This window comes from Protopterus annectens, chromosome 2.part1 (assembly GCF_019279795.1).
Source record: "Protopterus annectens isolate FY-2018-M chromosome 2.part1, PAN1.0, whole genome shotgun sequence".
Taxonomy (NCBI): Eukaryota; Metazoa; Chordata; order Ceratodontiformes; family Protopteridae; genus Protopterus; species Protopterus annectens.
Window position 1 is genome coordinate 1,452,937,075 of NC_056729.1, and position 13,097 is coordinate 1,452,950,171.

General features: G+C 42.9%; 1 protein-coding gene across 3 annotated transcripts in view; it reads left to right on the plus strand.

The window, feature by feature from the left end:
• The window catches only part of PDS5A (PDS5 cohesin associated factor A), a 4,482,835-nt gene that overhangs the window by 1,279,073 nt on the left and 3,190,665 nt on the right, over positions 1 to 13,097 (plus strand). For all 3 annotated transcript variants that reach the window (XM_044062931.1, XM_044062930.1, XM_044062932.1), the window contains exon 14: positions 10,397 to 10,478. In XM_044062931.1, coding sequence (XP_043918866.1) covers positions 10,397 to 10,478 — 82 coding nt within the window. The remainder of the gene's footprint in view (positions 1 to 10,396; positions 10,479 to 13,097) is intronic.

The following is a 13,097-nucleotide window of genomic DNA, read 5'->3' on the forward strand; positions in this document are numbered from 1 at the left end:
TAATGTTTGCACAATCCCTAGTGCAACAGTCTCGCCACATTATTATGCCTTTCAGTATACAGTCCTTCTGCCATTAGTATGTCACAGCCAGCAATGAGGTGTGCTACTGTTTCAAATTCGGTTTTACAAAATCTACATTTGTCTGTTTCTCCCACATGTTCAGTGGACTTTATAAAACAGCTTGTACGCAGCCCACTATCTTGAACCACCAGTATTAACCTTTCATCTCTTGGTTTGAATTTGCCTCTCCTTAACCACGCCTGTGTTCGTTCCTGATCAACTTGAGGTTTTTCCAGAAGATGTCCTTCAAGGATGCATCTGCAGTCATCACATATGGGTTGTCCTGCCTCAGGCAGCCCTTCGGTCGGCCGGATTCCAAAGTCTGGGTCCGGCGTCGGCTGATGTCGCACATTCCCCGACGTCAGAGCACCTGGGGTATAAAAGTATCAGCCGACGCTATCTTCCTCAGTCTTTTTTGCCGCGTGGTGCCCGAAGCAGAAGCAGTTCGCAAGTGCCGGTCGGCCAGCTCCTGTGATTCAGCTAAACCGAAGACTTCAAAAGCTAAGTACCCCGTTGGGGACTCTTTCTTGCCTCAGCCGATGTCAGATAAAGTTAATAATTGTTTAACTTGTGGGAAACAAATACCTCATAAGGATTTCCACTCTTACTGCCTCCCCTGCTTAGGCCCAGACCACAATGTCTCGGCCTGTTCAGCCTGTGCTTCCTTCAACCGACGCACTCTTAGACGTCGGTCGGAGTTCGCAGAGGAGTTTTTTGGGGCTAGTTTTTCATATAAAATGCCATCGGAGACCCCGACTTCACATTTAACTAAGAAACGGAAAGACAAGGACCGACACACGCGGGCCGCGGTTTCGGCTGAAACCGCTGCTAGGCCTACCGCGAGTGTCTCGGTCTCTGCTGATACAGAGTCCTTGGTACTTCCGAACCCGGAAACCGCTCAACCGACAACCTCGGCCCCGGAAGCCCCTGCCGAGTCTGTTATTGAATTTCCTTCAGAAACTGGTGTCTTGGAAGCTTCCGACACCATTCCTGTAGACAAAGCTACACCAGCACGTGGTGCAGCCAGGCCTCCTGCATCCATGTCTATTAAGGCATTCACCAGGGCTAAAGCTGCTAAACACACAACAACTATGCCTCCCAGGGTTATTCCTCAGGGACCCACTTCTAGTTCACAGATCCTAACCTTGGCAGAGGACCTTCTCTTTAATCAGGGGCTCTCAGCCCCATCCGGACAGGGGCTCTCAACCCCCTCTAGACAAAAGGCCCAGGGTTGAGCCCTCTGATCCCCACTCCTCAGAGGAGGCCTCTGATGGCTCTGTTCACTTGGACTACCAGGAGGAGGCCTTTTCGGCCTACGAGGATTCGAATGCAGAGTATTCTATCCCCTCAGCCTCCCCTCCTGAAGAGCTATCCTTTGGGGAGACCCTTCACTCTATGAGAGAGCATTTCAAATGGCAGGGCCAGGGATTTTCCGATTCCAGGAAAAGATTAAGAACCTTTCTACATTTACCTCAGCATAGACCTTTGGCTGTTCATCCTGTTTTGAATGTCATTGATGATGTGTACTCTGAGTCTAGTATAACCCCTGACACTCTGCCTCTGGCCCCTGTTAAGCCCGATAGGTATTACAGGGTCCCGGACTCACATAATTTTCTTTACAAGGCCCACTCTGCTGATCCAGAAACTATTTCCCAGGGCCCTAAGGGGGTTGCAGCTGCCACTACTAAAAACCCACTCCCCTCTGAAAAGGAGTCCAGGGCTTTAGAGAGATGGGGTAAAAAAGTGTATACTTTCCATGAGGGCATTAAATTGTCAATTTCATACGATACAGTACCAAGAGTATTTGTTAGATGAATTGCATAAGAAACTGTCTTCTTCTGAACCCCTTGATCGCAAATCCCTACAGGATCTGGTACATAACTCCCAGCAGGTTAGCAACCATTTCTTGCAGTGTGGTTATGATGCATTGGAAGCTTCATGTAGGTCAGCAATGACAGGTGCAGTCATATGTAGGCATGCTTGGCTGAAGGAACAATCTCTGCCAGACCATGTTAAAACTAAGCTTCTGGATGCTCCACTGGAAAAGCAAAAATTATTTGGTTCTACTGCTCAAGAGGTCTTAAAGAAATTTGAGGAAAAGGCGAAATCTGTACAAACAGTTAAGGATTTTCTTCAAGTCCAACCACCAAGATTCAGCAGAAATTGGCCTACCAAGAATTGGTCCTTTCCGGACACAGAAAGATTTCAGAGAGGCAGGAACAGGCGTGCCAGAGGTAGAGGGCAAGCTAGGGGCTCCTACAGAGGCCGTCAATGGCAGCCTCCAAACCAGAGAGGTAGTGCAGGACCTACAACTGCTGCACAAGGACAGACTCAATGACTTTGCTTTGACTCCGCCAACCAGGGCTCAATTAGAAGCACCTTTGGGCGGAAAGCTTTCTTTATTCTCAAAAAATTGGCACAGCATTACAAGGGACAAATGGACACTGCAAATAATAGACAACGGATACAGATTCCATTTCCACACATTGCCAAAAAGAAAAGGCATGCCAGACCTGCCACCAAATCAAAGGGCAGAGGCTTTGAAACAAATCTCCAACTTAATACAAATTAAAGCTATAGAAAAAGTTCCTCTTTCAGAAGAAGGCCAAGGATTTTATTCCAGACTATTCCTTGTTCCAAGAAAAGAAAATCAATGGAGACCTATTCTTGACTTGTCTGCACTGAATACTTATCTCATTGTGCCAAAATTCAAAATGCTGACTCTACAGCAACTCCTTCCCATGCTGGGCAAGGGGTCTTTGCTGGTGACTCTAGACCTCAAGGAGGCATACCTGCATGTCCCTATCAGAAAAAGTTGCAGAAGACACCTCAGATTTCTTGCAGGGTCAGAGCATTATCAATTCTCAGCATTGTCCTTTGGCTTATCTACTGCGCCCAGAGTATTCACGAAATGCCTGGCATCAGTAATTGCACACTGCAGACTTCAGGGGATTCAAATATACCCATATCTGGACGACTGCTTTATACAAGCGGACAGCCAACAAACTTTGGTAAAGGACTTAAATTATGCCATCCACCTTCTGCAGGCCTTGGGATATACAGTCAACATGCACAAATCAAGACTTGTTCCATCCCAAAGAATAACTTTTCTGGGTGCGGATCTGGACACAATCACCCAAATGGCCTTTCTCACAGAAGAAAAACAAAGACAACTACCGGATTACTTCAAGAATCTGACAAGACAAACTCAGCTGACTGCAAGGAAAATCCTGCAGGCCCTGGGTTACATGGCATCCTGCATTCTTTTGATCCCACAAGCAAGGCTGCATATGAGAAAACTACAGTGGTACCTAAGGAGTTTGTGGACTCGGCACAGTCACAGCTTAGAAACTTTGATCCCACTCATTCCGTGCCTCCAAAAGGAATTTCTGTGGTGGGCTCAGGCCAGCCAGTCCAACAGGGGGCTGCCCTTCACAAAGCCAAAAGCCACCCAAACTATTACAACGGACACTAAAGACCAAGGTTGGGGAGCACACATGGAGGGCAGATGTATTCAAGGACAGGGTTCACAAAAGGAGCTACACATGCACATAAATCAAAAAGAAATGCTAGCAGTGATACATGCTATCGAGGCCTTCAAACTCTTTCTGCATCAAGGCCACCTACTAATAAGGACAGACAACACCACAGTTATGTGGTACATAAACAAGCAAGGAGGCACCCATTCCTACCCTCTTTGCAGACTGGAAATGAATTTATGGGATCTTTCCTTGAAACTCAATATACAGCTGCGATCCCAGTTTGTGCCAGGGAAAGACAATATACTGGCGGACAGCTTAAGCAGAAATATCATGAATGCACACAAATGGATGCTGCACCCAGACATTTTTCTACAGACAACACAATCATGGGGAAGGCCGGACATAGATCTATTTGCCTCCTCCCACAATCATCAACTGAAGAAGTTCTGCTCAAGGACATACCACTCACAAGCGTGTAAAGTGGACGCCCTCTCTTTCAGCTGGAGAATTTTAACAGTGTATGCATTTCCACCTCTTCCATTAGTGACCAAGGTGTTACTGAAGATCAGGACCGAGCAGCCAAAAGTGATTCTCATAGCTCCGGACTGGCCAAGACAGCACTGGTACCCACTGCTAAAGAGCATGTCACGTACAAAACCATGGCCTCTTCCTCTATGGCCACTACTACTGACACAGCTAAATTACAAAACTCTGCATTCCAACCTAAAAACATTGCATCTAACAGCCTGGAAAATACCTTGCCTCCTCCTCAGGATAAGCTATCCCAGAGAGTGAAGGATATTATTATGGAAGCTCGCCGGCCTTCCACAAGAAAGGCATATTCAGCAAAATGGAAAAGATTTCTCATTTGGAACACCACAAAGGGCCTAGATGCGACAGTGATGAGCATGGCACATATCCTGGAATATTTGGCAGAAATGTTCCACAATGGTCTGTCTTATTTTTCCATTAAAATTCATGCTTCAGCAATTTCAGCAGAGTACAATACTGATCCACCTGTCTTCTCTCATCCTCTCCTAAGACAGTTTCTAAGAGGAATCAAAAACATCAAACCCCCAAGGAAACCACCTCTACCTGCTTGGGACCTTAACTTCATGTTGGAAAAACTAACGCTGCCTCCCTTTGAACCAGCAGCATCTGCAGATCTACAGTACCTGTCATGGAAGACTGCCTTCCTTCTGGCCATAACCTCAGCAAGAAGAGTATCTGAGTTACAGGCCCTGATGGCAGTACAGCCATTCCTTATTTTTCATCAGGACAGAGTTTCATTGAGAACCAATCCTACATTTATGCCAAAGGTGGTATCCAGGGTTTCATTAAACCAAGCTATTCACTTGCCTACCTTCTTTCCAAATCCACAAAACAAAGGGGAGACATTTCTGCACACCCTGGACATACACAGGCAGTTGCGCTACTACTTGGACAGAACTAAAAGTTACAAAAAATCTGACCAGCTGTTGGTAGCATATGCTGCTGGTGCACAAGGAAAAGCAATTTCCAAACAGACAATTTCAAAATGGATAGGGAATTGCATTCATTTTTGTTACTCCTTTCATGGAAAAACTGTGCCAGCTAACATTAGACCTCATTCCACGAGAGCCACAGCCACCTCCACAGCCTTCTTAAGAGGGGTGGCTACCAAGGACATTTTAGAAGCTGCCACATGGAGCTCCGTGCATACATTTGCCAAGCATTACAATTTACCTTTATATTCCAGATCCAGAGCAGGCTTTGCTACGGCAGTCCTGCAGGGTATTTTAGCTACACCATCCTTTACTTAGTTCCTCCACCCCCAGATTGGCTATGGTACTCTACCCATATGTGATGACTGCAGATGCATCCTTGAAGGACATAGTACAGTTTTGTACCTACCATAAATGTAGATGTCCGATAGGTATGCATCTGCAGTCAGGTTTACCCTCCCTCCTTTCCCCTCTGTGGTATTCTTGGGTACTTACCCCTCTTATAGCTAGCTGGGGGGGGATCTATTATGGTGTATTTGTTTTTATATTACTGTGCATGTTTGGATTTTTTAAAATGCATCTCTCCAAATTTAGCCTTCCTTAGAGGGCACCTGGCATCTGGGGCAGGAAAAACTGAGGAAGATGGCGTCGGCTGATACTTTTATACCCCAGGCGCTCTGACGTCGGGGAATGTGCGACATCAGCCGACGCCGGACCTGGACTTTGGAATCCGGCCGACCGAAGGGCTGCCTGAGGCAGGACAACCCATATGTGATGACTGCAGATGCATACCTATCGGACATCTACATTTATGGTAGGTACAAAACTGTACTTTTTCTATACTTGCAACTTTATTTATACTTTTTCCACATTCCTTGCCTTCTCATCTGACCCTTCACCTTATATTCTTTCTTTTGTTTTTTTTTTGCACATTCAGTTGCTGCCTGATTTTTATCTACTTCTGGTTTGATTTCCATTCCTGCTTGACGCGATAAGCTTCTGCTAGATTAAGCAGAGAAGTCATCTTAGATTTATTCTCCTCATGTTTCAAAACGTTTACTACTTTTTGGTCTTGTGAGGTCAGCAAATGTGTGTGGAGTCCCACAATTGCAGATCTATACATGTAATCAATTTCAAGGAGGCCCATCCTTCCTTCAGAACGGGGAATACATAATCTTGGTATGCACTGATTTTTATAAATCATTTGCTGAGCATGAAGCATCCTTCTTGTTATATTATCAAATCTATCCATAATGTTTTGGAGCCAGTCATTCACTCCAAAACTGTAAGTTAGGACAAAGAGCAAATTGGTGTATACCTTGGATTTTTGTTCCAAGATGTCAGTGCTGTTTTCAGGATTAATTTAACTCTTTTGAAGTATTCCTTACTAAGTTTTATTCACATTTGTTCGTGTTTTATTGCTGATCCTTCATCAGTTCCCAAATATTTATACACTCCTTGCTCAAGTTCTTTTATATTCCATTCTTGTCCCAAACTGTTGTTCTCCTGGTGTTGCAGTTTTCCTGCTTTAAAGGTTGCTTTTGCACATTTATCATGACCAAATGACATTCTTATATTATCTGAAAAAGTTTTGACAACTTGCAGTTATGCTTTCAGTTCCTCATCTGTTGAGCTATACAGTTTAAATCATCGACAAAGAGTAGGTGAGAAGTCTTTACACTTGGTTGTTTTCTAGGAGCCAGATTATAGACATGGCCTAAGCTGTTGAGTAAACAGCTTAATGGATCTAGGGCAAGGCAGATTAGTAACGGTGACAAGAGAGTCACCCTGGAATACCCCTTTGAATTGTTATGCCTAGGATAACAGTTTGTCCTTTATCATGACTTAATTGCAACGTTGTCTGTCAGTGTTTCATGGTCACTGTAATGTAGTCGATCAGTATGGGGCGTATTTTATACATTTTTAAGTACTCTTTATCCATGAATATGCGATACTATCAAATGCTTTTTTGTAGTCAGTCCATGCCGTACTTGATTCTTCCCCTTTTTACAGTTCTTCACTGTAACTTTAACAACCAATGATCCCCTTGTTCGATATGACTTTCTTTTATTCTACTGCCATAATTGAGTTTTCTTCTAAGTGACTGTATACTCTGTCAGCATCAATTCCCGTGTATAGTTTGTACGTCGTCAGAAGGCAAGTTGTGGGTCTATAATTTGTAGGGTAGCCTGCAGGTTCACTCTTAAGTAGGAGCTTTGTTTTTCCTGTTGGCCAGGTTGGTGTCTGTTCCTGGGTACGCATATAAATAATTCTTACTCATGGCTAAGTCTTCTTGCAAAGATGTTAATACTTTTAACCAGAAGTTAGGTACTGAATCTGGGCTTGGGGTTTTCCAGTTAGAGGCCTTTCTTAACTTTGTTTCAATCTCTCTAGCTGTCACTTCATCCCATTTCATATTATGTGCCTTTAAGCTTCTTATTCTTTATTTTACTTTTTCTATCTATTTAGCATCTTTGTTATGTTCCACAGGGTCTTCATAGGTACTTCTCCAAAATGTATGTATTTCATCTTTTTTTGGCAGTCTTTCAATTCCTTTTACCTTATTAGCCATTTCTCTGTAAACCCTTTTTGGGTTATCAATAAATTGCTTATTTTGCACTTTTCTTTTATATTTATCTTGGTATCTTCTAAGTTTTTCTGCCTGTGCTGAAAATTTTAGTTTATTTGCGATAGTGCATGATAGATCCTGATCTATTCTAATATTGCGCATTGCTTTTATTACATCTTTTTTAGTATTTTTGTTGATCTATTCCCTTTTCTGTAGTCTTTTAACAGTGACATTTCTTGTCTTAATTGCTTTATAATTTTTTATATTCAGTATTGCCATGATGGTATTAGAGTTCTCCCCTTTCTTTCCCCTCACTACCCTGTGTTTTTGTGGCAGAACTTTTTCAGTTATTAATTTAGCTGCACAGTAATATATCCTGTTTACTTCTGTTATATCGCATGGATCTCTATGAACAGTCCTAATTACTGTGTTCATTTGTTTTATCAGACGTCTGACTTTTTGGGTTTTATTAACCTTCTGCAGTCTATTTCCTTCATTGATCTTGATATATCTGTCCATGTCTATTAAATCAAACAATTCTTTTTTTAGCTCATTTTCTTCCTTCCAAACTGGGGGCACATCCTGTGTGAGTTGTTCAATACTGGCTTAGCTTATTGATATGTAAAAGCACATTTGTCAGTCATTTCTGCACGTCTGCCTCTTTCACCTCCTTTAGCTTCTAGATTTGAGGCCAAACAGTTCCTCAAAGGCATTCTTCACATTAGGCCTCCCAGAAGGCCTGTGCCTCCTCCATGGGGCCTAAACTTTGTGCTAAAGAAGCTGACCCTCGCACTCTTTGAGTCAACCTCCTCTACCTCCTTAAAACACTGCACCTGGAAAACAGTCTTACTGTTAGCCCTAATCACTGCCAGAATGGTTTCTGAGCTCCAGGTCCTGATGGCATCTCCCCCTTCCTGATTTTCCGCAAAGACAGGGTCTCCCGTCACACCAACCCCACATTTATGCCCAAAGTGGTTAATGAGTTGTCTTTAAACCAGGCTGTCCAACTACCAACCTTTTTCCCTTCTCCCCATAACTCTAGTGAGTAGATTTTGCACACACTTGATGTGCACAGACAACTCAGGTTTAACCTTCACAAAACTAAATCTATTAGGAAATCAGACCAGCTGTTTGCCTCTTTCCATTCCAGGGCTCCCTCTGTCCAAACAAACCATTTCTAACTGGATTTCAAAAGACATTACCTTCTACTATGCCTGTCAAGGGAAAACCCTGGTTGGTCAAAGCTCACTCCACCAGGGCAGTGGCCTCCTCTGGTGCCTTTCTCAAGGGCCTAGACACCAGTTCTTTCCTAGAGGCCGCTACCTAGACCTCTGTCCACACCTTTACCAAACAATGTAAGCTGGATTCCATCTCCAGATCTAAGGCTGGGTTTGCCAGAGCCATTCTGCATGGCTTTCTGGAAAATTGATCGGCTAACACCACCTCTGTCTCTTCATGAGCTTTGGTACTCTCCCTTTTGTAAAGAATACTGCAACAGATGATTACAAGGACATAGAATAGCTGTGTAAGAACTTACCATAACGATACATGTCCTCTTCTTTGTTGTAATATTCTGTCCCACCTCCCTTTCCCACTTCTCATGATTCTTGGATGTCTTGATTTCCAATTCCTTGCACTCTCTCTCCTCCTGGGGCTTCAGTTCTGAGGATGGTGCGCTTGTACATCACTTTTATGGCCTACGTCCAATACCTGCCTACGTAAGAAGTATCACGTACCTTTCAGTAGTAAAAGACTTTGGTATACTGGCCGATATTGGGTCACCTGGGCAGGCAACTCCCTCGTGTAAAGAATACTTCAACATAGGAGGGCATGTGTTATGGTAAGTTCTTACACAACTATTCTGTTTTCTGCGAGAAGTTCAATTGTAAGCAGTTGCCAGGAAATGTAAGATGTCTCTTCCTGCAGTAGGGCCACAGTTACCATGGCAGCCTTCCTGAAAGGAGTCTCCACTTGTGACGTTGTGGAAGCAGCTAGTTAGTCTTTGGTCCACACATTCTGCATGCTCTGCAAGGTGGTGATTGTGTCTAGCTGGAGCAGAGTTTGCTTTGGTAGTCCTAAAAGGCCATGCTGCTGTTATCCACCCTTCCACCAACCACCCAGAAACAGTAGAGGAAAACTGAGAGCTGTCTCTGAAGTTATGATTGCAGCAGTGATTTGTATGAGGAACACAGTCCAGTAGAGTTGCCAGTTTATCATAATTGGATAGGATAGTTAGTGCTGCAGTCCAGCTTTCCTTCTTTTCTTCCCCTCTTCAGTGGCATGCATTGGTGTATTGCACTAGTCTAGCCACTTGACCCCCCCCCCCCTTCTTGCCCTTGCTTCAATTTGGTTTTAGTGCCTTCTTCCCTTTTTCTGCTAATAATAAACCCCCCTGCCTGCAGCAGAATACAGAGGTGGAGAGGCCTACCAACAGGAAGTACTATGCCTATCATTTTCCTTCCTTTTCTGACAAGCAAGCATCCTACCTCTCAGTCTGGAGGATCCATAGGTGGGAGGGAAGAAGGTAACAGGCTGATCATATATCTTCCGTTTTGGTATGACATGGAGTCATCCAGCAGGTGGGAGACATACAGTTGATATAGGGGAAAGGGGATGAGCTCTGAAACTCTGAGAAGATGCAGGAGTCCACCTGCAGCAAACATTCCTGAAGTGAGGACTACAGTAGTGAGTAAACCTGAGCATCTATAATTACAAATAAATTGTTAATATAACTCTGCTTTTCTTCCTTAGTCTCACTTTCTGTAAGTCATTACTGACTTAACTTTATTTCTTCTTATCAGAGCTTTGAATGAAATGTGGAAGTGCCAGAATATGCTACGAGGTCATGTGCGGGAATTACTTGACTTGCACAGAATGCCAGTTGTAAGTTGTTTTTTTTTTTTTTGAGATTGTCAATTACATTGTGATGTATTATACTTGGTTATACTTTTCACATGCAAATTTAAAATTCACTCTAAATGGCATTTTTGTGTATATTTACATAGAAAGAGTAGCATGTTGCATCTTTTATTTTTTTTCTGGGACAGTCTCATTTCATTTTGTATCTCTACTACACAGTAGTGTAGCGCCCACATGGCACTGTGTTTGGAGCCCTGCTATGGATTGTTTTCTAGTCAGTAATACTGTTAAAGGCATTCCCATTAAGGTAGGGGTGGCTAGGTCCTTTCTTTTCTTCTTTCTTGGCTGTGTTTCAGACGGTTCATCCATCTTAAGAATTGGCTGTTACAACTTCTAATTTTTAGTAAGTGGCCCTTTTTCATTTGAGACGCTTCTGCCTGAAATGTGTAATTGAAATGTATATTTGTATTTTTTGTCTTCACCATTTTGTAAAAGAGGCGAACTCTGTTTCCACAAACGCACAAGCTAAATTTACCGATAAGGCTGCTGTCTAAATGAAGTCATTTGGCCTGTAAGAAATCCATTTTGATGATTCTCTGTTTCTCTGTAGTCAGAAAGCCATCTGAGACTACTTTAGATAAAAAAGAAAATATTAATTGTTTTCCATTCATTAGGGGGAGAAATGAAGCCATGTTTTTTTCTTCTGGACATCATGTCTTGATGTCTTTCCATTATCAGTGAACCATGTTTTAAATTCACTGACCATTAAGACCTCAAGTAAATAAATGTGGCGTCTTTTGGCCCATTGACTGTTAGGCGTTTGTCCTGTTAAAACCTTTAGGTCCACCTTAGTGAGTGAATGCCAATAAAAATGCTAGCATGCTACTGTTGTGTACTTGGATTAAGGGATTTCACCCTTCATTGGAGATCATTCTTGCATGTGAAGCTGTCCTCTGCTTCTTCATTGCTGCCTTAAGTAATGTGATTTATCTCTGAAGAAGCATCCATTGACTGCTTTCAAAACCTCTTGGGTCTTCATAAAGTTTCCTGCGCTTGAGTCTTTTTCTCATCTCATGCTATTGAGAATAGTAATACCATTCATAATATTTCAAATCTGCAGAGGAGCAAAGGCCTGTACCTTAAAGAATATAGGAAGAGGGTAGCTTTGCCATTTTTATCTCCATTTTCAGAGAACTCTTCCACTTCTTTACCCCTAACTGTATGTTAAGAATTTTCCCCTTCCCCACCAGTGGACACTACATTTAATTGCCTGTTTTATAGAGTGGTGAATATTAAATTGATCTCAGGTTGGAGACTGGTCTCTTTCCCTCTCTTTGTCTAATTTCAGATATCCTTCTCAATTTAGTTATTTTTTTTCTGAGAGTCTCCTGATCATGTTTGCTTGTACCCTTTCCTGGCACATGCTAGCAGTAGAGCATGCTTAACCCCTTAGCCTGACACTCCATCTCTGCTGCTTACACAGTTTGATACTCTGTTTTAACTCTTTTAATTCTTCACTATGAAAAGATTACTGCATTCAACGCCTAGACCACTTAAGCTATCAAAGAGTTTGGCCACCAAATTGTGTGCCAAGACCCTCATGGGTATTTTTGACTGCTTGGGAAAACAGCCTGTTGAAAACCACTGCCTGCCATATGTGCCAGCACATAAGTCCTGCCACTCAGATACATGAGGCAGAAAGTTTAGCGTACCTTGCTTCTGAAAAGATGGCAGTGGTTGAAACTGCCAAGCTTCAGGGCTAGTGTGTGCATCCCTTGTGCAGCACCAATTGCATGCACTAGTATCATGGCCAGCTGAAGAAAGCAAAGGGTAGACATTAATAACAATTTCCTTGGAGGCATGTCCATTCTTGAGACAGCTTATTGTCAGTGTTTTTTTGTTCTCGTGCTTTACTGGAGAGGGCATTAGTACTTGCCTGTGTTTTAGTTTAGTGGGGTATATAAGGCCCATGCGACTTGCACTCAACAGCAGCAACCTTAGAGGTATTTCTAGGGGTATAGGTGCCATGTATTTTCTATTTGAATGACCAGAGCATGCTCACAAGAAGCCTGGTGTTGAGAAGCATTTTCTTGGGTTCCCTGAATAGAATGTAGCTGTAATACTTGCAACCAAGAATTATTTTCCCAGACCAGCAAGTCTAACATGGCTTGGTGATTCTTAATGAGCAGGGTTCAGCAGAGCTGTTCTTTTCAGGGCTCACAGGTCAAGCCTTCATAAGGCAGATGCTCAGCCAACACACTACCTTACTTTGGCGTATGGGTAGTAGTGCTCTGCTAATGTATCTTTGATAGTATGTCAAAGCTCAGATCTTCCCCTGCCTGTCTACGGATGTGATGGACCAACTGCCTTTCATACCCTCAGAGCGAACCCATCCAGTTTACTAGTTTTTCTATGTTAAGAGAAGTATCTTTGAGAAGGGTGCTGCTGACTCTGGACTTCTCAGCTGCTGAGCTCAGGTAAGAAACCCTGTTTATTTTTGTTTTCTTTCCCTGCCTTTTCTGTCGGTGCCTGAGTAGTGTATTCTGCTGATTTGATTGTTTTTTTAAAAATGTTTTTTTCTTACTAGAAATGTATGTCCTTGTGTCTTTATGTTGATTATCATTACAAGACTGGTTGATGAAG